Below are 25,437 nucleotides of genomic sequence, written 5' to 3'. Positions count from 1 at the left end.
ATCACAGGCCCGCGCCAGCGGATTGTGAGATGTCAGCAGTGACTCGGGGGCGCTGACCCGGGCAGACCCAGGTGTGCACCTGCGGGCCCGCCCTCCCCAGCCCACCGCGCGGACGGTGCTTTTCTACCCCACTTTTCCTACTCGAGAGCAGCCCTCCCTGCCTCGGCCTGCAGGCTGGTGGGGTTTCCAGAGCCTCCTGCTTCTGCCTACCAGGCTCTCCCCGCTCCAGGCCATCTAGTCCCCCTGTCGGAGTCCTCAGCACTAACTTAATAGTGTAATTTCCAGACTGAATTCAGAGTTGGCTCCGGCTCAGCAAACTCGACAGGTGCCAAAGATCCAGGGAAATGTGTAGGGTCCCCGCTCAAATATAGCACCCGCTTTGCTCTCTCCCTGGAATATACCAGCAGAAATATTTGCCATAACGTCATTCATTTTAGTGTGTGTGTGTGTGTGTGTGTGTGTGTGTGTGTGTGTGTGTTACCGAGGACTGAACCCAGGGGAATTCAATCTCCTAGCTACAGTCCCAACCTTTTTTGCTTTTTATTTTTAAACAGGGTCTCACTAAGTTGCCGAGGCTGGCCTCAAACTATGATACTCCTCTTTCAGCCTCCAAGATACTGGGATTATAGGTATATGCCACCATATCTGGCCATTTTAAAAAATAAACTGTGGTGTGTGTGTGTGTGTGTGTGTGTGTTTTGCTGGGATTGAGCCCAGGAATATACTAACTACTGAACTACACCCCTAACCCTTTTTATTTTTTATTTTGAGATAGGGTCTTGTTAATTGCTGCCTGCTGGCCTCAAACCTGTGATCCTCCTATCTCAGCCTCCCAAGTATGGCATTATAGTTTAACCGTAACCAGCTTAAACTTTTCATTTATTCATTTGTTTGTTTGTATTGGGGATTGAATCCAGGGGTATTCTACCACTGAGTTACACACTTAGCTAGCCCTTTTTTAAATTTTTATATTGAAACAGGCTTTCATTAAATTGCTGAATCTGGCCTCGAACCTACAATCCTCCTATCTCAGTCTCCCAGGGTTGCAGCCATGTACCACTGTGCCTGGTTTGTAAGCTTTGTTTTTTTTTTTTTTGTTTTTTGTTTTTTTGTTTTTTGTGGTACTGGGGTTCCTGGAAGCCCTTCTACCTCCAGGCTACACTCCCAGACCTATTTTTACATTTTTATTTGGAAACAGGGTCTCCTAAGCCAGCGTGCGCGACTGGCTTCGAACCTGCACGATCCTCCTGTCTCTGCCTCCCAAGCGCGGGGATTACAAGCGTGCGCCACCACGCCCAGCGTAAGCTTTGTTTTTAAGAAATTTAGGGATACTATTTCAAAAACAAAAGATTAAAAAGGGCTGGAGGTGTGGCTCAGAGGTAGGATGCCCCTGAATTCAACCTCTAATACCACGCTCATACAAAAAAAAAAAAAAAAATCTTCAGATCTTCAGATTTACAGCAAAACTGTGAAGTCAGCAGAGCTCCCATAGAGCCTGTGCCCAGTACCGCTGTCATTAACATCCTACACTGTCATTTGCTACAATGAATAAATCAACATCCACACATCTTTCGGCTTTCCTGGGTCTTGCCACACTGTCCCTCATCAGTTCCAGGACCCCGCGCTGCGCTGAGTGGGCTCCTCGGGCTCCTCTCAGCGGTGACAGTCTCTCAGTTGGTCTTTTTTCCTGGCCTCCATGCTGAGGAGCACCGGTGGCCGGGTATGTTGTGGAACATGTCTCTGCTGGGGTTTGTCTGGGTTTGTTTGTTTGTTTTTTCCCATGATAACACCGGGGTTATGTTTTGGGGAAGGAAGACCACAGGGGGGAGATGCCACTGTTGGCACAGCACAGGGCACATCAGGAGCACGGGCTGTCCCAGCGATGCCTCGCTGTCAGTGTTGACCCTGATCATGTGGCTCAGACAGTGCCCTTAGGTTTCTCCACTATAAATCCCCTCTCTCTCTCCCCGCCTCTCTTTCTCTCCCCCTCTCTCTCTTCCCCTCTCTCTCTTCCTCTCTCTCTTTCCTCCCTCTCCCCCCACCCTCCCCCTCTCTCTCTTCCTCTCTCTCTCTCCCTCTCTCTCTCTTCCTCTCTCTCCCCCTATCTCTCTCTCCCTCTCTCTCTCTCCCCCATCTCCCCCCTCTCTTTTCCTCTCTCTTTTCCTCTCTCTCTCCCCCTCTCCCCCCCCTCTTCCTCTCTCCCCCCCTAGCTTTTTAGAAAGATAAAAGTGCTTCTTAGCGGGACCCTGTGGCGACCCTGGGTGCCAGTCTGCCTGTTTGCAGGAGATCCTTGTACATTTTGCCTTCTGTGCTAAAGGGCAGCTTGTTTCTTACCGCCCTGCAAAATGCCAGGGTGGGAAGATGGGCAATTGATCCAGGTTGACTTGGAGGCCAGCCTCTAAGAAAGCCCTTGACCTTGAGTAAGCATCCGTCCCTGCAAGAGGAGTCCCTGTGGTGCAGACTGGAGAGCGGGGGCATTCATTCCTGGGGGAGCCTGCAAGCGGGGTCCAAACCTCACCAGTGACTAGTCATCTCCCCGGTGTCCCTGAGCTTTGGCTCCTCGCTGGAAAAACGGAGGCACTGAGGCTCTCCCGTGAGGATGATGTCACGATCACACCAAATCAGGGAATACCCATGGAGGCTCATCAGTGAGTGTGACAGGGAGAGAGAGAACACAGACAGCTCCAAAAGCACTTGGACAACGGTGATCTCTTACGAGTACCGTCACACTCCCGAGCTCTTCTTGACGTGATGATCAGGGTTATAAGGATCCCGTTACAGATGGCAAGACTGCTCCGAGGGGCTGTTCCTTACCCAGGGGCAGTTTGTCATGGAAGGGCTGGGGACGGGGCCCGGAACCTCAGTGTTAATTCCCTCTGTGAAATAAGGTATCTTTGGGCAGTGATGTCAGATAGAGCGCTTCCTTCTCCTCCTGGGTCTTCTCCAATCAGCCCGTGTAGAAAGAAGGACGAGCCCAGAATGGAGCACCACAGGCTTCTGTTGGCCAGGCCTGGAGGCGGCCACATGTCTCATGCTTCACTGGCAAGACTCAGTCGCAAGGCCTCCGTGAAGGCCTTGGATGCTGTGACAGTCCCTCCTCCCCCCGCATCCCAAACCCAGTGCAGCAGGAGTCAGTCAGCACCGTCTCCGGAGGAGAGCAGTTTCCTCAGCTCTTTGTCCATCTTGAAGAAACAAAGTGATCATTGTGATGTGATCAGTGTTTTGTTTGTTTTGTTTGTTTTTTTGGTGGTACTGGGGATGGAACCCAGGGGCTTTCTACCTCCGGGTTACATACTTTATATTTTTATTTGGAAACAGGGTCTCTTAAGCCAGCGCGGCTGGCTTCGAACCTGCGCGATCCTCCTGTCTCCGCCTCCCAAGCGCGGGGATTACAAGCGTGCGCCACCACGCCTGGCGTGATCATTGGTTTTTGCTGTTGTTTTGTTTTTCTGGTGCTGGGGGTCTAACCCAAGGTCTCATGCACATTAGGCAAACATTCTACTGCTGAGCACCCCCAGCCCAAGTGATAATCTGTGTGTGTGTGTGTATGCGCGCATGCAAGTTTGTGTGTGTGTGTGCACACACATGGACGCATTACTGGAGATTGAATCCAAGGGCATTCTACTTCTGAGCTACACCCCCAGCATTGTTTATTTATTATTTAAACAGAGTCCACTAAGTTATTCTATGCTGGCCTCAAACCTGCCATCTTCCTATCTCAGCCTCCCAAGTACTGGAATTACAGTCATGTGCTGCCTCGCCTGGCTCCAAACTGATCATTCTGATTCAAGCCCTGGTGAGAGGGGGTGATGTCATGGCCCTCTCCTCTGCACCAGAGATGTCACAGAGGGGACAGGGAGGCCTGAATGAAAGCAGGCCCACCTCCCGGCCCAATACTCGGCATCTCTAAAAGAATGCCCATGGAGCGGCACAAGCTGGTCACCTTTGAAGATAGATCCACGGCTGGAAGAAAGGATTGCAAAGCAGATATAATAGGAAGCTGGGCGTGGTGGTGCACACCTGTCATCCCAGTACTTGGGAGGCTGAGACAGGAGAATCGCAGGTTTGAGACCAGCCACAGCAACTTAGTGAGACTCTCGGCAACCTAGGGAGATCCTCTTTTAAAACAAAACAAAAAATAAATAAATAAATAACTTTTTAAAAAGGACTGGGGGTATAACTCAGAGGTAGAATGCCTCTTGGTTCAATTCCTAGTAAAACACACACACACACACACACACACACACACACACACACACACGGAAAACAGCAAGAAAAGAGTTCTATCCTGGTTCTGGAAATGGGGCTCAACACTGGATCACTCCAAAGATTTCCTTCTTTTCCTGCAGAGACCAGAAGCTCCCTGTCCCCAGCTCAGCACTATAGCTTTTGTTACCTGGATAATTCAAGATCTCCACTGTGGAAAGAGATTTAAAAAAAAAAAAAAAAACATGGAAAGTGATTTGTAAAACAGCCGATAGCTTTAATGACAAGCCTATTTGGCTGATAAAATTAGCCATCAGAGGAATAACTTATGTTATCCTTTTGCCATAATTTAAATTTATGGCCAACTACCAGTCATCTTCACCGTGGATGGAAAGGGGCCAAGGTCGATTTCAACTCCGCCCTGCTCCTAAATCATTAGTTTGCAGCTGTCTCCTGATTTTTATTGTTCCCAACAATGGGGAAACTAATGGAAATAAACATTGGATGCCATCCCAACAGCAGATGGGCTCGAAGGCTGGGCAGGCTGTACAGACAGCACTAATAGGCAGGAGAGGAGCAAGATTATTGCTATTACATTAGATGCCTCCGAGCTTTGGGCATTGATCAGGGCAAGGCCGGTGTCCACTGGACTCTGCAACCAGCCCATTAAAGGTAGAGAAGCGTTGGGTGCGGCCACTCCCATAGGTCTGGTCCCACCTGGGCGTGCATTAAAAACCCAGCCCATGGAGGGGCCTATCCACTCCGGTAATGCACGCTTCGGGCTTCCCCGTGGATCCCAGATGACGGGCCGGGTTGTCTGACTGGAAATACTTAGCTAATGATGTGCCTTTAGTGGGGCTGTGACTGCACTTTTCCGAGTCCGGGGATAGTCTCTTTTTCTCTGCTTGGCCAGTTTGCCAATGGAAGACTGTTTCCCTCTATCATCAGAGCCACTGGGCACTCTTTCTTCTGGAAGCAGGCCCACGTGAGCCCCGGGGAGCCACGCCTGGGGGCTTCCTCCCATGTCCAGCGTGTTCACTGCGAGGTGTCTAAGCGCGACTTTATTATACTTGTTCCTGCTTAAGAGTGTTTGACTTCCTTGAATTTGTGGGCTGATTTTTTTATTTTTTATTAGATTCAAACAGTTTGGGGCCATGGTTTCTTTTTAGTTTTGATCTTTGGGGACTGGGGATTGAGCTCTGGGCCTCGGGTGTCCTAGGCATGACCTCTACCACTGAACGACCCCTCACCCCAGGGATTTTGTTATTTTTTGTTTCTGTCCCATTCTTTCCTTTTATTCCCGTTACAGGGCTCCCATCTTATATTTGGCAGATTGGCCGTGTCTCGTGTCTCTCTTACAGCCCGTTCTTTTCCTACACCTCCACATCTTTCCTGGTTGTTGGTTGGCCAGGGGGTTCTCAGGATGCTCCAGTGAGACCCTCCGAGCCTTCAAATTCAAAAACACTGTCTTCTACTATGTCTCAGTACTTATTTAATTTTTATTCATTTATTTTTATTTATTTTGTGGTACTGAGGATTGAATTCAGTGCTATTCTACCTCTGAGCTACACCGCTACACCCCCAGCTTTATTTATTTATTTATTTATTTATTTATTTATTTATTTATTTATTTTTGTTTTGAAACAGGGTCTCACAGCCAGACATGGGAGCCCACGTTTGTAATCCCCGCACTTGGGAGGCTGAGAAAGGAGGATCACAAGTTTGAGACCAACCTCAGAAATGTAGTAAGACTCTGAGCAACCTAGTGATACCCTGTTTTACAACAACAACAAAATGAAATTGGGCTGGAGGTGTAGCACACCGCAGGTTCAATCCCGAGAGAGAGAGAAAGAGAGAGAGAGAGAGAGAGAGAGAGAGAGAGAAAGAAAAGAAGGAAGGCAGCCAGACAAAATAGGGTCTTACTAGGCTGCTGAGAGTGTTGCTAAGTTGCTGAAACTGTCCTCAAACCTGCGATCCTCCTGTCTCAGCCTCCCGAGTACTGACACACACAGATGTGTGCCACCACTTCCGGCTTCATTTTAGATATCATATATTAAGTTTCTAGAAGTTTAACTTGATTCCTTGTTATAATAGATCCTAATTCCCTGCTAGGAATGCTACCTGCAGCTTGTCCATCTATTCCCCTATCTTCTTTAACATATTAATCATAGATCTTCTGAAGTCTTTATCTGTTATCTCAAATACTTACATAGGTCAGCATCTATTTATGTCTTGATAATTGATTACTTCTCCCTGCTTATTGCCCAATCAGTAGTTCTTATCGTGTGCCATCCATGTTGGTGGTGCACTTAAAGGTTCTGAAGTGTGTCACCTTTCGCTGAAGAGTGCGGGTCCTTGGGGAACGGGACATTTCAGCAGGGGCTGAGGAAGGGCCCAGAGCGTATACAAAACTCACCATGGGCTCAGAATTCAGCCAGAGTTTTCCTTATTTGGACACAGTGAACAAAGCCCAGAGAAGAAAAGGGGCTCACCCAAAGCCGGTGTGGGCTCTGGCCCTGCTTCCTCCCCAGCACAGAGGAGAGGCTCCTTCCCGGCCAGGTTTCAACACCCTGCGGGTCCCAGGGCCCGGGGCCACCCTGCGGTTGGCTGGGACAGGAAGAGCCAGGTTCTGAGTGTCCCGCTGGACTGAGAGCCCCCCCACCCCCGGCCTATCTCAGCCGATGATCAGAGCTGAGAGACGCTGGGCTTATCTGCACGAGGAGTCTGTCATGTTTCTCAGGGTGCGGGCTGAGAGCGACCAGCCGCCCCACACATTCTGGGTATGAAACTTGTCAAAATCTATCCTTAGAGCAAGTCGCCTTCTCTCAGCCCCACTCCAGCCCATGGCGTGCGCGGACACCTCACCTCCTGAACAGCTCTCCCACCCTTCACCTTCTCTCCAGCTCTGTTTTGTCCACCCTAGTCCAGAGCTGATCCTCTCTGGAGGATTCCCGCAGTCCCTGGCCGCACCCAGTCCAGTGCCCACGAGGCAGCCAGCATGGTCCTTGCAAACTGTCCCTCCAGAACACCGCACCACCACCTCCACCACACCCTGTGACTGTCAAGATCTCAGTGGTTGCCTGCTCTTGAATGAAAGCTGAAGCCCTTAAAACGCCCAACGGTGGCTGCACATCACGCCTGGTGGCCCTCGCCAACCTCCCAGCCTCTCGCCAACGAATCCTCTGTCTCTCATTCAGACCGTGTCTCCTCTGCCATCAGTACCACCCCACAGTCAGCCTCTGAGACTCTCAGAGGAGACTCATTCCCTGAAGGACAACAGACTGAACCCCGCAGGCGCCCCATGGACTCACCTCCAAGCTGGGACAGGCATTTTATTCCAAAATCTATGACAGGGCTTCAGCATCACCCCAGGCTTCACCTGACTTCTTAGTGAATGAATGAATGAACAAATGAATGAGTGTGGGAGAACTACCATACACTTAGAATTCACATCTTTAGTTAAAATTTGTTTCTGGCCAGGCATGGTGGCACATGCCTGTAATCTCAAATACTTGAGAGGCAGAAACAGGAGGATCGCAGTTTCCAGGCCCGCCTCGGCAACTTAGCGAGGCCCTCGGCAGCTTAGTGAGACCCTGTTTCAAAATAAAAATAAAGCGGGGCACAGTAGAACATGCTTGTCACTCCAGTACTTGAGATGCTGACACAGGAGGTTCACAGGTTTAAGACAAGTCTCAGCAATTTAGTGAGACCTTGTCTCAAAAAATAAAAAGGGCTGGGGGTGTAACTCAGTGGTAGAACACCTCTGGGTTCAATCCCCTGTAGGTCAGAGGTAGAATGCCACTGGGTTCAATCTTTCCAGTGTGTGGCACGCGCGCATGCGCACGCACACACACACACACACACACACACACACACACACACACACACACATGTTTCTTGGGCTTAGGGCAAGCCCCAGCCTCCAGCTGTCTGGCCTGAACTCCAGTGGGACTCTGGAGGGCAGCTCCATATCAATTACAAGACATCAATAATGCATCCCTTCAGAGTGGCCGAGGAAGCCATTAGCGGCCTGCAGGCCCAGACCCGTGGCCTTGGGGAGAGCAGGCTGGGCGTGCTCACAGGACACCCAGCCCAGCCCGGGCAGGAGGGTGCCCAGCCCCGCAGCGTGGCCTCCTGGGCCCTCCACGCCCTCTGAGATCTTGCTGCTGGGAAGGAGGCTCGGACCCTCACACCCTGCCGACGGCCCTGTGACGTGGCAGGCTGGCTTGCTGGTTCTCTGAGACCGCCAACCCCAGTCGAGAGGTGGGTGGCTGAGGTCCAGAGTCTGAGGCCAGAGCAGCGGGTGAGTCAGTGATCAGGGCTGGGCTCGGTTTCCGACCCAGGCCAGGGCTCAGCGTGCGGCTCGGCCCAGGGGCCAGTCTCTGATCAGCTTCAGAGGTTGAGTGTAGCCAGTGTTGGACGCAGCCTTTTTCTCCTCTTGGGGCTACGGTTGGGCTGGAATTAGGTTCAATCTGAAACCACAAAACTGAGCAAGCGGCCGGGTGTGCACACTTGTAATCCCAGTACTGGGGAGGCTGAGACAGGAGGATTGCAGGTTTGTGGCCAGCCTCTGGAAGTAGAGACTCTCATCAACCTAGTGAGACCCTGTTTCAGATTAAAAATAAGATAGGGCTGGGGTTGTAGCTCAGAGGTAGAATGCTCCTATGCTCAGTCCTCAGTAACACACACACACACACACACACACACACACAGAGCAAGCTACTAGTTTCTCTCATTTATGTATTTAACAATATTTAAAAATTACAGACAGGGTTGCTGCTCTTACGGAGATTGCATTCCTGGGGAGTCAGGGGTGTTGGGTATGCTAGAGCTCCCCGGCTTCCCAGAGCCTGCAGTGCCCATCTCTTCCAAATTCCCCACACAATATTATTGGCAACTTGAAATCAGCATGGTATCCAGATGTGACGCACACTTGTAATTCCAGTACTTGGGAGGCTGAGACAGGAGGATTGCAGAGTCAAGGACAGCCTCAGCAATTTAGCGAGGCTCTCAGCAACCTAGTGAGACCCTATTTCCAAATAAAAAATAAAATCAGCCTGGGAGGGTAGCTCAGAGTAGAATGCCTCTGGGTTCAATTACAAGTACCACTAAATACATACATACATACATAAATAGTTAATAAAATAAATAAAATCAGCATGGTGGGAGGATATGCACTGCAAAGATTAGCAGACATTTATTTATTTATTTATTTATTTATTTATTTATAGGTCCTGGGAAATGAACCCAGAGAACATTCTACCGCTGAGCTACAGCCTCAGCCCTATTTTATTTTTTCTGAAACAGGGTCCCACTAAGCTGCTGAGGCCCTTGCTAAGTTGTGGAGTCTGGCCACAAACCTGCAATCCTCTGGTCTCAGCCTCCCAAGTACTGGAATCACAGGCGTGTGCCATCACCAAGCTCAGCTATTTATTTATGTATTTATTTATTTTAGTAGCGTGGCCCTGGGAGTGAGAGAGAGGTAAACTAACAGACCTTACAGGAAAAAAAAAATGGTGGAGGAATCACCTATATTTATCTGCTCTCCACAAACCCCACTAAAATGATAGTACACGGAGGTAGGGGAGAAGAATCCCTACGTCTTATCCTATAGGACAAAGAGGACAGAAGGTTCGGGGGATTTAGGAAGCATGGACAATAGGTGAGACCGCGATAACTGGTCCAGCAGAGTGGAGAATTTATAATTAACTTGACGGTGAGGGACTCCGAACCTGGGGGTCTAGGAAGGAGGGGTGTGGAGAAGCTGACGGGGGAGGCTGTCGGCTAACCATCTGTGCACGGTTTTCGAAGAAATCCCTAAGGCCCCTCCCCATCCTGCGGGGCCAGGAAACTGTCACACCCTGCAGGAGTCAAGGGGTGTCGGGCACGGTGGTGGGCACGTGTAATCCCAATGCTTGGGAGGCTGATGGCGGGAGGATCTCAGGTTTGAGGCCAGCCTCAGCAACTTAGCAAGACCCTTTTTAAAATTAATAATAATAAAAAGGGCTGAAGGTGTAGCTCAGAGGTAGAAGGTTCAATCCCCAGTCCAAAAAAAAAAAAAAAAAAAAAGAGTCCCGAGGCCGAGGCTGCCCTCTGGAGAAATTCCTCCTGCAGAGGACTGTGTGAAGGCAAAGACATAGACACAGGCAGGGCTCTGGGGAGGGGGCAGGGCCGAAAACAGGGTTCAGTTAAAGTCCTTCTCCCCTAGAGGGACCCTCAGCCCCACTCCCCACCCTGCTCCCAGCCCAGAGGCGCCCAGAGGTAGATTCCCCCATCTGGAGGCTGAAGAACTCTCTGGAAAATGTAATGTGAGTGACCCCCAAAGACCAAAACATATATACACTGACATTAGGAATTTGTCTAGTGTCTGTGGCTGCCTGGCCACCTAGGGCTGGAAGTGCTTTGAGTCCTATGTATATTTAGTTGTATGTAATTAAAAAGTACAATTAAAAACACAAATGTATCAGAATGTGGTAAGTGTGGCCAGGTGTAGCTGTGCCTCTTTCCAAATAAAAATAAAAAAGGACTGGGGTTAGAGGTCAGTGCTAGAACACCTCTGGGTTCAATCCCCAGCACCAAAGATAACACACACACACACACACACACACACGAGATGAGCCAGGCACAGTGGTGCACACCTACAACCAAGTACTTGGAAGGCTGAGAAAGGAGGATTGCAAGTTCAAGGCCAGCCTCAGTGACTTAGTGAGCCCGTTTCAAAATTTAAAAAAATAAAATAAAATCCGGGCGTGGTGGCGCACGCTTGTAATGCCCGCGCTTGGGAGGCGGAAACAGGAGGATCGCGCAGATTCGAAGCCAGCCTATCTGGCTTAAGAGACCCTGTTTCCAAAAATTAAAAAGTATAAAATAGGTCTAGGAGTGTAGCCCAGAGGTAGAAGGGTTTCCGGGAACCCCAATACCACCAAATAAATAAATAAATAAATAAATAAATAAATAAATAAAATAAAAAGGTCGAAAGTGTGGCTCAGAGATAGAACATCCCTGGGTTCATCCCCAATACCAAAAAAAAAAAAAAAAGTGTGATGTGAGTGCGATGCAGGGGGTTCTCCTGTGCCCAGGTGGCTGATAGGAGGGGGCCTGAGAAAGCCCTGGGGTTGGGGGCTGACCTGGCCATCTAGGGCGGAGGAAAGGAGGATGCGGCCCGGTGGGCCAGGTGGGAGCGGATGGCGCACCTGCCATGGCCAAGGGTGAGGAACCCGGCCTCCTCCCAAGTGCGTGGCAACCCCTGAGGTTGATGGCATGGGCGTGGCGCTCTGCCACTCCTGTGGGAGGGTGGGAGTTGGTGGAGACTGCTTGGGGGAGCACACTGGATGTGGGGTGAGGGGAAGCAAGGGAGGTCATTACATTTTTGGCTCCAGTTAACATGAAATGAAAATGCCTTAGTGGCAGGTTTGGGAGACAGCCGACTCCTGTTTTGACCAGGTTGCGTTTGTGACTCGCGCGCCTGGCTGCCCGGTGCTGTGATGTGGTAGCGGGAGATGGAGGTTTCGCATCCCAGGAAGTAGGCAGGGCTGGAGGTGTGCTTCTGAGCCTCCTTGGCAAGTGGGTAACCTCCCAGGAAGGGAGCCTTACCGGGCACTGCTGTACCCCTCCCTCCTGCCCAGTCCCCCAGCGCAAAAGCGATGCAAGTGCGTCCACAACACTAGGGGGCAGTGCAGCCCCTCCTTTCGCCAGCCCACAGCCCCGCCCTTCAGTGTCAGACTCAAACTGGCGCTCACCCAGCCGCTCTGGGAAGGCCAGGGTGAGAGCAGCCTTCTCAGACATACCCAAGAGGCATCTGGAAGCCTTTCTAAAACTTTCTCCAAGAAAAAAATAACACCCCCCCCAAAAAAAAAACATGCAGTTTTTCCACAAAGCAACCCAAATCCTCAAAGAGGTAAAAAGTCCTCCTTGCAGACAAGGAAAGACAAGGTCAAGGGAGGTGGAGGGTCTCATCAAAGCCACATGGCCAGTAGGCCTCAGGGCTGGAACTAAAACCCAGTCCTGTCTGCAGAGGTCCAGCCCCACTCCTGTGGGAGGGGGATCTGGGAGTTGCTAGACCAGCTGGTTCTCCTGTCTACCACTAAGCACCACTGCGAGGCACCTGAATGAGGTTTTCATTTTGTAGAGACCCCTGAGAGTCACCTCTGGACAAATACAGCTGGATTGAACCCAGGTTCCCTGACTCCCTGTCCAGTGACCATCTTGCAAGGCACAGGGGTCTGGCTAGTGACACACAGCCATCCTGTCCCCATAGTGGAGCCAGGCACTGTACAGGGCCACAGCCTGTGCTTTTGGAAAAGGTTAAACCTAAGCTATTGGAATGAGTGTTGTTGGGAAATTTCTTTTTACTTTTTACTTTTTTTTTTTTTTTTTTTGGTGGTACTGGGGTTCCTGGAAGCCCTTCTACCTCTGGGCTACACTCCCAGACCTATTTTATTTTTGGAAACAGGGTCTCCTAAGCCAACGCAGCTGGCTTCGAACCTGCGGGATCCTCCTGGCTCCGCCTCCCAAGCGCGGGGATTACAAACGTGCGCCACCACGCCCGGCTTTTTTTTTTTTTTTTTTTTTTTTTTTTTTTGCAGTACTGGGGATTGAAGCCAGGGTCATTTCATCTCTGAGCTATACCTCCAGCCCCATTTTTAAGCTTTTATTCTAGTTTTATTTAATTATTTAATTTATATTATATTTTATCCCCCTGTCACTAGGTTGATGAGAGTCTCACTACTTGCTGAGGCTGTCCTGCGATCCCGCTGTCTTAGCCTCTCAAGTGCTGGTATTACAAATGTGCGCCACCACGCTAGGCTTTAATGGGAGACTTCTAAGAAGCACAGCGTCCAGCCTTAGAAGGCTCAGCGCTCTCCTCCCTGCCCCTGTGCCCCATCTAAGAGCAAAGCGCCCACGGTCAGGGTACAGACCCTGTCCCTCCCGTGCCCCTGCAAGCACACAGTCCCACCCTTTGTGCCTCTTGCAGTTTGAGATCCGGCAGCTGCGCGCACACCTGGCGCAGCAGGACCTGGACCTGGCTGCGGAGCGCGAGGCGGCGCTGCAGGCCCCGCACGTGCTCAGCCAGCCCCGCAGCCGCTACAAGGTGGTGGAGGCCGGCGCCTGGGATGAGGAGACTGCGGCGGAGAGCGTGGTGGAGGAGCTGCGGCCCTCCCAAGGTGAGTCCAGGACAGCCCCGCTGCCCCCAGGGCTCTGCACGCTGGGAGAGCTCCCTGGAGGACCGTGCAGTCCTCAGCCTGGGATTGGGAGGCACCTGTCCTTCAGTGACCTCAGGGCCACTTTTCAGGGTCCAAGAGAGAGCTTTAGTGACCCTGACCCACACTTGCACTCATTTTATGCGTGTGCGCAGGAGCCACCTTCCCTGGCCCCCGGAAGCGGTGGAGCAGGTATGAGTTTCCTAATTATGAAAGAAAAGACAGACTCAGAAAAGACATCTACAGCCTCTTTGCGAATAAATGGCAGACCAAGCTTTCACTCCAGAGGCCTGGGATTTTCTACTGGAGACCACCACCCGCCAGGGCCCAGATAAAGAAGTCCAGGCTGGCAACAGAACACCCCAGCATTTAAACTTGGCTAATGGGAACGAAGTGAGGGCCGGATGTAGGCAGAGGACTCTCTAGAAGGGAGAAACTGGGACCCGTATCCTAACTCCTCTGCCAGCCAGCTGCGTGGCCTTGGGCAGGCGATTTGACCTTTCTGGGTCTTAGATTTGCCAACTGTCAACAGAGCTGAGCCTTCCTCACAGGTCCCCAACCCTTTATTATTTATTTTATCATTTTATTTTGTGTGTGTGTATGGAACTGGGTTGTTTGAGCCCAGGGACATTCTACCTCTGAGCTGCATCCCCAGCCCTATTTTTTATTCTTTATTTTGAAACAGGGTCTCACTAAGTAGCTGAAGCTGGCCGAGAACTGCGATCCTCCTGCCTCGGCCTCCCAAGTACTATAGTGGATTACATGCATGGGCCACCACATCCGGCCTCCCCCCCCCCCCCCCAGTATTGGGGCTGGAACCCAGGGGCATTCTCCCTGCCGAGGCTGGTAGCCCAGCCCTATTTTATAGTCTTTTTATTTTTGAAACAGAATCTTAATGAGTTGCAAAGGGCCTCACTAAGTAGCCGAGGCTGACCATGAACCGCAATCTTCCTGTTTCAGCCTCCCAAATGCTGGGAATACAAGCGTGTGCTTGTATTTTTTTTTAAATTTTTTAATTTTTTTTTAATTTTTTTTTAATTTTTTTTTTTTTAATTTTGAAACAGAATCTCATTAAGTTGCTGAGGTTGGCCTCTAACCTTCAGTCTTCCTCTTTCAGCCTCCAAGTACTGGTATTACCAGCATCACACACACACACACACACACACACACACACACACACACACACACACTCACCCTGCTGGAAACCACCTCCTTAATCTTTTTGAACGTTCTTCTCGAAGGCCGCAACGTTTGCCTCCTTAGTCTGGCTTCTTGAGAACAGGAGGCGCTGATTTATATTCTCAGGCCCATCCGGGTCTTCCTAAGGGACAAAGTGAGCTGGAGGCACTGTTGCTTGGCTCGGAGGGGAGGCCGGCCCGGGGCGCGGCCTTCATTCTGCAGGCCTGCCCACTTCCGGTACAGCCACCTCCTGTCCCTGGCTCTGGAGAGAATAAGCACAGGCCCTGTTCCTCGGCCAGTGGCCCACAGGTACTGCACTGACGCCACATCTGTGCCCACAAGGAGTCAAGGGCAAACAAACCAAGCCTTCCAAGTAAGCCCACGCTTTCCAGGACGGCTACCAGGGCTGTGTCGCTGCCTGTCAACAGCCCGGGTAGAGGGCAACTTCCAGGAGGGGCAGCTGGGTCCCAGTCGAAGCCCACTGTGGGAGGCTTCTTTGGCTGTGTGTCACTAGCCAGGTGCCATGGGGTCTGCGCCGACCCCTCACACCCTCAGTACCCCCAGGGCCCCCAACGGCCCAGCCCATGCTCCACAGCAGAGGGCAGAGTGGGGCTGGCGAGAGGCACCGTGATTCACAGTGGCGAATGGTCCAGGGTCACAGGGCGCCCCCTACCCTCAGCTGGCCTCCATTTTGCCCAGGAGCTGTGTCCAGGGAGGGATTTCCAGAACATTCGAAATTATGGTTCAACACACTAAGGTCGTTCTAGGCCATTCTGGGGATTCAAGAAAGGCAGCCCGTGTTGCTAGCTGCGACCTTCAGGACAGCAGGGCTGTGAGATCCTCTGCGTCACAGCAGGACAGGCAGCCCCAGCGTTAACCTGCACACATGAGCGATGAATCACAGGAGCCTTGGGAGAGGAGGGCGGCCGGGGCAGCAGTGCCAGCCCCAGCCCCAGCCCCGAGAGGGGGCCGCAGTTCTGCGGGCTCGACAGTCGCCAGCAGATCACCATCAGACAACGTCGACCGGCTTCTGTTTAGACTTGCTGTAGCACAAATCATTTTTAAAACCTGGGCTGCAAAGTTCCAGGCTTCAGGGCCTGCCAAGTTCACAGTGCCCCTGTGTAGTCATTAATACTTCTCTCCAAAATTTATTAGTCTTGAAGCTCGCCCATAACTTATGAATTACAGCTCCCGGTAGGAGTGCCCCAATTTCATCGTATATCACAGCGAGCCAACCTTGGCGTCCCCCACACACTGCACCAGTGTCCAGAGAAACCGCCACAGAGGTGTCTCGGCCAGCCGGCCCCGACCTTCCCTCTGCCGGGAGCTGAGCTGGCACCAGGGTGGCCCCTGGAGAGGGCAGGCCCTGTGGGCCCCGGAGGCTCCGCTGCCTCCGCTGGCCCCTAAGTGCGTGTGTGCCTGACCAGGGCACTGAGGACCCAGGAGTTCTAGAGTTCGAGGACTGGAGCTCACGGGACAGCCTCACACCAAGCAGCATTTGAAATAACTTGTGGACTTGGGTTCAGGACTCAGGTCTGGATTCAAATCTCAGTTTACCCTTGAGCCAGTTACTTACCCTCTTTGAGCTGGGCCAGCTTCGTGGACACACGTGGTCACCCTGGGCCAGAGCGTCATTCAGCATTCCACTGTCTCCCTCTAATATTCTTAATACTTGCTGGGCATGGAGGTGCACGCCTGTCATCCCAGTACTTGGGAGGCTGGGACAGGAGGATTGCAAGTCCAGAAGCTAGCCTCAGCAACTTAGCGAGATCCTATTTCAAAATAAAAAAAAAAATTAAAATAGGGCAGGGGGGTAATAGCTCAGAGGTAGAATGCCCCTGGGTTCCATCCCTAGTAACACACACGCGCACACACACACACACACACACACACACGCCTTAGTACATTTTGAACAAGAGGCTTTGCCTTATGTAGCTAGCGCTACCTCTGAGCCCCGGTGTTTCCAGAATGAGAAACAGCGGCAGCCTTCCCTGGGAAGGAGCGGGCATTCCCCAGAACACTCACTCTCCATTCTCAGTATACAGTAGGTGCTCAGTGAGGGCTGCCACACCACAGGGAAGCAAGTTGGAGTTTGGGGATAGGAGCCCAAAGCAGGATGGGGCCACCCCCTGGCTGTGGGTCCTCACAGGACCTGTGGGCGGGCGTCTTTAACACACAGCCACAGGGGCACAGGGAGCCCAGGCTCTCCCACCTGGCCCGGGCGACCGCCACCGCCTCCCCACCATGCCTGGATGGGACTCCACCCAGGGGGCAAAACCACGTATGAGTATGAGTCGCTGCCTGCACACAGCAGGGCTTTTGAAGGATTAGTCGACTTGGGTTTGAAAGTGCTACACCCCAGGAAGGAAGGCGCCAGGCCACAGAAGCCCCTAGAGACGGAGCCAGCAGGGAACACTGCCAGCCCAGGGGTTCAGGGAGGCGAGGAATGCCCCGGGCTACACATTCGCCATCTAGTGGATCTCATGAAGGTATCTGTCATCCCCATTTTATGGGGAAGAAGCTGAAACGCAGAGCAGCCAAGGGATTCGCTGAAGACCTCGCAGCAAGGGCCCCGCAGAGCCGGTATTGCCACCCGGGTCTGTTGGCTCTGAGGCCTGTGTTTCTTTGCTCCCTCTCTCCTGCCCCTCCGTGGCCCCCAAGCTCAGTCTCCTGTGGCTTGTGTCCTACATGGCCCTGGGGTTCAGTGCTGAATCAAAGGAAACCCCAGGGGCAGGCGGAGGTGAAGCCCTGCTCACAGCCACGCGGATGTGTACCTTCCGCCCCATGCCTGCTGCCGTTCCAGCATCACTGGTCTTTGGGCAGTGAGTCGGACAGGCGTGGGCTGCAGGCTGCCAGGTGCAGGGGCCTCACGGTGGCCCTGTGGCTGCTTAGGGGAGGGGAAGGGAGGTCTCCAGGCCTCTGACCCAACCACAGACTTTGTCCAGGTCACCCTTGGGGTGTCCGATATATGCCAAGTCCTATGCTAGGTGACAGGGAGACCGAGTAAGACACGCTCCTGCCTTCAAAGGCTCTGGGAGAGGCGCCTATGTGGGGACCAGAGATGGGAGATGAGGAGCCAGGTCTGTGTGAAGCCGAGGGCAGACCCCGCAAGTGTCCCCAGGACTAGAGGGATCTGGACAGGCCTTGCTCTCGGGGCACAGGGCAGGAGAAGAGGTAGTGGGGGCAGGGAGCAGGACACACTGGGCAGGCCCGCTAGGGACCCAGGCTCTGTGTCAGGCACAAGCAGAGAGTGAGTGGCCCCATTCATTAAACCCACAGGCAAAGGCACGTGTGGCGGTGCACGCCTGTAACCCCAGTACTTGGGAGGCTGAGAAAGGATCACAGGTAGGAGGAGGTCAGGCTTTGAAACTTGGACTCTCAGCAACTTAGCAAACTCTGTTTCAAAATAAAGAATAAAAAGGTCTGGGGGGTAGCTCAGAGGTAGAATGCTTCCAACCTCCAGTACAAAAACAAAACACCCCCACGATTGGGATGAAAGCCCACAGGGGAGGCTGCGAGGACCCACCCAGGGCTGCAGCAGGGTTCAGGGTTCCCTTGACTAGTCACAGATGTGGTGGGAGTTGGGGTGCTGGTCCAGAAAGAAAAGAAGCACCAAGAAGTGGCGGAGGACCCAGCCAGGTGAGGGACGCAGGAGGGGAGCGAGAAACTGAGCTCTATTTTGGACCTGCAGGTCATCCAGACATTGTCTGGGGGTGGCTGGCCAGGCCAGCAGAGCTCAGAAGAGCAGTCTGGGCTGAAGGTCACCTGCTTGGTTATTTTTATCAATAGCTTGGGTAAAGACGTAACCATCCTCAAATACACAGGTAGCGCAGAGATGGGTGGGCAACGGGATACTTCAGAAGCTGACAGGGCTTGGGGTGCACCCCTGGGCTGTGCCCCGCTCCTGCAGGGGAGGCCTGGCCGCCCGTGCTGCCACGCTGCAGTGAGTCAGCACAGAGGGCGCTGGCTAAACGCAGGAGGTCAGGCTGTTTCAGGGGGGACAATGGCGCCAGGTCTTAGAAGGGCCAATTAAACAGTCACTGCCTTGCCAGGCCTGGTGGCTCATGCCTGTGATCCCAGTACTTGGGAGGCTGAGCCAGGAGGATCACTGGTTCAAAGCCAGCTTCAGCAACTTAGCAAAGATCCTGCTTCAAAGTAAATAATAAAAAGGGCTGGGGTGTAGCTCAGAGGTAGAATACCCTTTGGTTCAGGCTCCAGTACCAAAATAAGTAATAAATAAATAAAGCTGCTGCCCTACAGCGCGCTGGCCCTGGGTCTGGCTCTGATGGGGAACTCACCCCTTGCCTCTTCCTTCCCCACTGCCCCCACCTGAAGCCCAAGTAAAGTATTCAGTGTGGAAAGTTTGCAAAAATAACGTGGGGTGGAGCTGGGCAGGGGCTTCCCAGCAGAGGAGGCTGCTGGGGAGGGACAGAGGCGGCATCCACACTGGGCAGCCGTGGGGTGTCTTTGGTGCCCTGGAGCAGGCCTTTCCTGATGAAATGGAGATTGACTGCTCCCCGAGGAAGGGCCTCCAGCCCCAGCTCTGCTCCCTGGGGTCAGGGGGGACTCCTGGCCTTAACGCCTGGTAGAGAGGCGGCTGCACATGTTGGCACTCCAGGGCACAAAGAAACGGAAGCTGCCAACTGCCCCGATCATGAGCGCCCTTCCCTGGAGGCCTGTGGTGGCCGAAGAGAGGCCAGCCCTGCACGGGGGCCAGGGGATGCCCCACGCCTCCTGCCCACCTGCTCAGCCTGCCACCTCAGGGTTTCACAGACAGCCTAGGCGTATCACAACCTTTAAGGCCCTCAACAGCTTCTTCTGGTGAAGAAACTGAGGCCCAGAAAGGGGATGTGACCTGCTCAAGCCCCAAGGTGGGCCAGCGGTAGTGTCAGGATGCGACTAGAAGGAGGGGCCAGCTGGGCTTGGTGGTTCCCGCTTGTAAATCCCAGGATCTGGGAGGCTGAGACAGGAGGATCACAGTTCTCAGACAGCCTCCGCTACTACTTAGTGACGCCCCTTGTAACTCAGTGAGACCCTGTTTCAAAATCAAGAATAAAAAATAGGGCTGGGGGTGTAGCTCGGAGGTCGAATGCCCCTGGGTTCCATCTCAAAACAAACAACAAAAAGGAGTGTCCGGGTCCTCCTACCTGGCCCCAGGGGCCCAGTGGTCCCCCACCTCCCCTGCTTGCTGGGAGTGGCCACGCCAGCCACCTCCGGCTTCCCAGAGTGGCTGGTGGGGCTGGACAGCGTGGACAGCACACATGCGGCCAGCCACAGAGAAGGGCGTTGCCGGCTAATGCTGGAGCAGCCAGCCTGGGCCTCCCTCCACACGGCACTGGCGCAGAACACGCCTCTGAACGCAGGCTTTTAAAGATCAAAAGGGGCCGCCAAGGCTTTCAAGAGCTGTGTGTGCCTCCACTCAGGCTCCCTGTGCGAGGGCAGAGCCCAGCGGCCTCCTGAGAGCCAGCCTGTCACCTGCAGACCTGGGTTTCTCAAAGAAGCTCCGAAGGGTGGCGGGTGGGGCCCCAGGGGCCTGGCACCACCCGGAGGAGGTCACCCTAGGCCTCTGAGAGGGCCATTAAAGCTAGCTCAGGGCGGAGTTGGGGTTTGGACTCAGCTCTGAGCCTGATATCCTTTCCTGGTCCCAGGGACTGGTGGGCCGAGGGAGCATCCCCAGAGCTCGGCCTGGGTCATCAGACTCATCCCCCTGCTCTCCAAGCCCTGCTGGGACCTCCTAACACCTAATTATCACCGACTCCATCCCTGCCTGTCCCACGAGGCACCACCCACGTCCTCGGGACCTGCTCCCACTTGCATACAGCACACCCTTGTCTCCCTGACTGAATTCTGGCCCCCTCTCCTCTCCCCACGACCTTGGGGGCAACCCCTCCTCGTCACGCGTGGCTGCGTTCAGACCTTCCTGTGGTCCTCGCTTGGCCCAGGGACAGGGCCCGGCTCTCGGGATGGCTATGGGGACTTGCTGTCACTTGCTTTCTTTCCCTTCCTGCTTTTGGTCCACTTTGAAATCTCTCCTCTTCCTGGGTGTGGTGGCCCATGCCTCTAATTCCAGGTTTGGGGAGGCTGAGACAGGAGGATCGCGGGTTCAAGGCCTGCATGAAATTACTTCGTGAGACCCTGTTTCAAAATAAAATAGGGCTGGGATATACCTTGGAAGGAGAATGCCCTGAGTTAAATTCCCACGTACAGGAAACAGTCTCCCCTCTCCCACGCCCTGCCCACTCCTCTAGAACAACGAACCGACATTTCTTTAAGACTGTTCCTTGTTATCTTCCTTGACCTGGACGGCCTTCCACCCCCTCACTCCTGCTCACTAGCGACTATTTACTGGGCGCCTCCTGTGTGGCAGAGCTGAGCAGGTAGGTGGTGGGGGTCCCCAGCGCCGTCCCCCGGGCCGTTCCTCTACAGCACGAAAGCCTGGAGCCTGCAGGTGGACGGCGCCCATGGGGACCTTGCGTGCACCAGCTCCTGAGGCCGGCCGCGCGTGCCTGCAGACAGGATCTGGAAGCTTCTGCACCGAGGGCTGCACTCCTGGTGATCCTGTGACCCTCAGGTGGATTCAAAGACCAGGGCTGCCTCAGGACTCTGACAAGCCATCACGCACGCCCTTCTCTGTCCCCTCTCCCTAGAAGCCACCGTGAAGGACGCCATGAACAGCTACATCAGCCAGTACTACAACGGGCCCAGCAGTGGTGAGTCGGGGTTGGCGTCATCGTGCATGTGCTGGAACCTTCTCTGTGCCGCCCCGCCCCCTTTGACCCCGGTGACCCCGCCATCAAGGGCAGCCTGGCTTCGAAGGCCAAGGCCTGCCCAGCCGGTGCCTGTGGGCCGCACCTGTAGCTTAAATTTCCCGGAGCTTCAGCTGCTGGCAAGCTTCAGAGCCAGAGCTGGGGGTGGCGAGGGCTGGGCCTGGGGGTGCTGGGGGGACAGTGTTCTGTGATGGCTGCCTGTGGAACCCTGCGGGGGAGGAGGCTGCGATTGAGCCTGAGGTGTCGGCTGCCCCGACCCGAGACCCTCCTAGGTGAGGGGTTCAGCTCCCACAGTTCTGGCGCCTGCGAGCCTCCGGCCTCGGGTGGTCCTTGCTTGACTTAGGTTTCCTTCTTACACTCGAAAAGGTCTCAGGTGGTTCTTACTTATGGGAAAATTTAAAAATAATAATCCGTCCTTCAGCGTCTTGTCTCTTGGTACCCGACGTCTTAAACCTGGAGTTTGGATTTCACAGCCCTTAAATTCTTACAGGCTCCATTGTAAGGATAGAATACTAAGTTGTACAACATGTCTTTGATTTTTTTTTTCTTATTTTGCTTTCCCATTATTTAGCACCCTAAGGCCTCTTCCCTCTTCTAGACAGGGAAAGTCCTGAGGAGCTATCTCCACACCACTCGTCTCAGAGGTGGTGAAACTGAGGACAGAGACGGGAAGGGCCTGTCCAGGCCAGCAAGGAGGCAGCTGCTGCATCAGGACCTGGGGTCCCTGGGGTCCCTGCACCACCAGCATAGACCTCTTAGAGGACCTGGGGTCCTCATCCCATCTGCTGGTCCAAACCCCCACCCCACTTCCCCACAACTTTGGGGAGAAACCGCCTCACACATTTCACCTAGAGCTGCGAGGCGTTCTCCACCCTCCAGGAGGCTGAGCCATCGCCTGCAGGCCCGCTCCGCCCGCCCAGGCGGCCCCCGCCTCACGCTCACCCTCTAAAAACATCGAATGACTCCTCAGAGCCAGAAACCCAGGTCCCTTATTCTACACGCCGGGCTTTCTGAGTTAGGATGGGCTAAATTAGTCTGCTGTGATGAATAACCCTGCCTGTGGGTGGTTTGAATAAATCGACAGAGGTCCACAGCAGGTTTCCTGGGACCCTGCTCCGGGGTCACGTTGCCCTAGCACCCAGCAGACAGAGGCCACCGCGGACCTGGAACGTGGCCGGTTGCCTGGGCTCCCGCCGGGAAGCAGCAGGTCTGTTTTTAAGCCACTGGGCCACTGTCCACGCTAGATGAGGTGCAGGGTGGGGCGGGTGGGGCTGTGAACAGTGAGCTGTCCACCCTGCCCACCCCAGCCCAGCTCCGCTCAGACCAGAGGCGGAGCCTGACTGACTCGGCCTCCTTCCTTACAGACAGTGGGATCCCGGAGCCAGCTGTGTGTGTGGTCACCACGGCGGCCATAGACATCCACCAGCCCCAAATCTCCTCAGACCTCCTCTCGGTCGACGTGCCCCTGAAACTCAGCGACAATGGCACCTGCGCCAACGCCACCTCGGAGAGTGCCGCCCGCAGCTCGGTCACCTGGGCCCAGAGCGACAGCAGCCAGACGCTGGGCTCGTCCACGGACTGCAGCACCGCCCGGGAGGAGCCGTCCTCTGAGCCCGGCCCCTGTGCCCTGCCGCTGCCGCCGCCGCCCCAGCCGCAGATGGACTTGCTGTCCTCCCTGTCGGGGGACCCCTGCCTGGCCCCGAGGGCCTTGGACCCAGCCCCCCTGGCCCAGCCCAGCCCAGCAGGCTCGGCCCTCCCCAGCCCCGAGCCGGAGCCCAGGGTGAGTCTGTTCAACCAGAGGAACCAGGAGGGCTCCACGGCCCTTCCCATCAAGTCCGCCATCCCCTTCCAGCCCGCGGCGCCCATGCTGGAGCAGAAGTTCAGATCTTTGGAATCCAAAGAGCCAGCGCTGCACAGGGTCCCCGAGGCCTAGAGCCGGCGGGTTCCTGTGGGCAGGAGAAGGGAGACAGCCATGTCGACGCTCTCTCGGGCCCCCAGGCCCCCGCGGGCCGCACGTGGGGCCCCCATCCTGCCTGGCCGCCCTCAGGGTGCTCCCTGCCTCCAGGGAGGTGGCGCCAGGCCAGGAGGCCCGTGCCTCAGACCTCACAGCCCAGAGGGGGCGCCTCCTCTTGCCCTGCTCAGGGGAGGGTGGTGCTCATGGCTGGGGTTGGGTTTGGGTTTTGTTTAACCATTTTTACAAAAACCAGCCTGTGGCCCAGCTTCAGCAGGGTAGAGCGCAGGGGCCAGCCCAGCCTCTTCCGTTGCCTTCGGTCCTGCGCCCGCCGGAGCCTGGGAGCACTGTGAGCCGGCAGCCCCGCCCCGCCCAAGGAATCCTGGGGGAGCCACAGTCCCGGCAGCCAGCGCCGGAGGCTTTCCCGTTGGTCCTCATCCTCTCGTCTAGGCATGAGCATTTCTAAGTCTTTTTCAGACAAATCTAGTTCTACCTTTACATGACATGAAGGGATGGATCTGGAGGGGCACGGGGGAGGGCGAGGGGACAGCCATTTTCCGACCGTGGCTTTAATAATAAAAACCAGCTGCACTGAGCTTCCGGCTGCCAGAGGCTTTTCCTTGGTTGTTAGCCCAGGTGATGTGTCCAGAGAGGTCACTGCAGCCAGGGCCACGAGGGCCTTCTCTTGCAGCCATGAGGCTGCTGGGAGCAAAGAAGCCCTGGCCCCTGAATGGCTGCGGGGACACGGGGCCAGCCCCTGACCTCCCTCGTTTTTATTCTAGTGGAGCTGAGCATTCTGCCCTCCTCAATGACAACTCTTGACCAGCTTCCTGGCCCAGGGTCCCACCCCTTGGGGACCTCAGCCCCCACCGACCCAGAGCTGAGTTGGGCTCCCCCCCACCACTCACTCTTCCCCCTGGGTTCCCAGCCAGGGGGCCGCCATCTGCCCAGTCACAGACACGCACCACAACACTGTGGTCTCCAATCCTGGCCCTTCTACCTGGCCCCAACCCTCTCACCACCCTGCTGGGGGTCAGGGCCAGGCCGCTCTTTCCCCTCCTCCACTACCTCCTCCCAGGCTGCGAACCTCATCTCTCAGCTAAAAGGAGTTTTTGAGCTGGGCTTAGTGGTGCTTGCCTGTAATCCCAGTTTTTGGGAGGCCGAGACAGGAGGATCACAGGTTTGAGGCCAGCCTCAGCAACTTAGTGAGACCCTGTTTCAAGACAGAAAATAAAAAGGGCTGCGGGTGTAGCTCAGAGGAAGAATGCCCCTGGGTTCAATCCCAGTACCAAAAAAAGGGGGCAGGGATTGTGTTTAGGATTGTGTTTAGGACCACCATGTTTTTCTTTTATATGCAGAGGTATAGGGCTTTATTTTTTATTTTATTTTGCAGAACTGGGTGTTGAACCCTGGGCATTCTACCTCCAATCTCTGCACCCCATCCCTATTTTTTATTCTTTATTTGGAAACAGGGTCTCACTAAGTTGCAGAGGGCCTCACTAAGTAGCTGGGCTGGCCGAGGACCTGTGATCCTCCCGTCTCAGTCTCCCAAGTACTAAGATTACAAGCGTGCACCACTGCACCCGGCTACCCTCAGTCCTTTTTATTTTTATTTTGAAACAGGGTCTCGCTAAGTTGCTGTAACTGGTCTCAACTTTCAATCACCCTCCCGTCTCTGCCTCCTGAGTGCAAGGATTCCAGGCGTGCCCATCTCGCCTGGCTTCTTCTCACCTTGCGCCCGCCTCTCCTCGCTCCTGTAGGACGGTGTCTTCTGGCTCCTGCGTTCCTGGGGCTCACCCGACAGTGCAGTAGCCCCACGCACAGCCAGCGTCTGCTCCCGCTGCCTCCCCTGCTGCTCCTGCTCAGGCCCGTACTGTTAAAACTCTAGAGCCCGGCACATGTCACAGGCCTGAGCAGAGCCACCTGGGTAAGATGGCTGCATTGAAAGAAGGAGGGGAAAAGAGTACCTTCCTTATTCCTGGGAAGACCAAAGTTGTTAAAAATAAAATAAAACGGTGTTAAGCAGGGTGTGGTGACACTCACCTGTAATCCATTACTCTTATAGGAGGCTGAAACAGGAGGATCACAGGCTCGAGGCCAGTCTTAGAAATTTAGCAAGACCTTTAGCAATTTA

At 54.2% G+C, this 25,437-nt stretch overlaps 1 protein-coding gene across 1 annotated transcript in view; it reads left to right on the top strand.

Annotated features, from left to right (window-relative positions):
* Window positions 1-23,285, top strand: part of TMEM266 (transmembrane protein 266) — a gene marked incomplete at both ends in the record, with an annotated part of 90,785 nt that extends 67,500 nt beyond the window's left edge. Inside the window, 3 exons of the mRNA XM_080691666.1 lie at window positions 13,181-13,370; window positions 21,233-21,295; window positions 22,717-23,285. Coding sequence (XP_080547792.1) covers window positions 13,181-13,370; window positions 21,233-21,295; window positions 22,717-23,285 — 822 coding nt within the window. The remainder of the gene's footprint in view (window positions 1-13,180; window positions 13,371-21,232; window positions 21,296-22,716) is intronic.
* Between the last annotated feature and the right edge of the window lie 2,152 nt (window positions 23,286-25,437).

This window comes from Muscardinus avellanarius (assembly GCF_963383645.1).
Source record: "Muscardinus avellanarius genome assembly, chromosome: 3".
NCBI classification, from domain to species: Eukaryota; Metazoa; Chordata; class Mammalia; order Rodentia; family Gliridae; genus Muscardinus; species Muscardinus avellanarius.
This window is presented reverse-complemented; position numbering and strand designations above follow the sequence as displayed.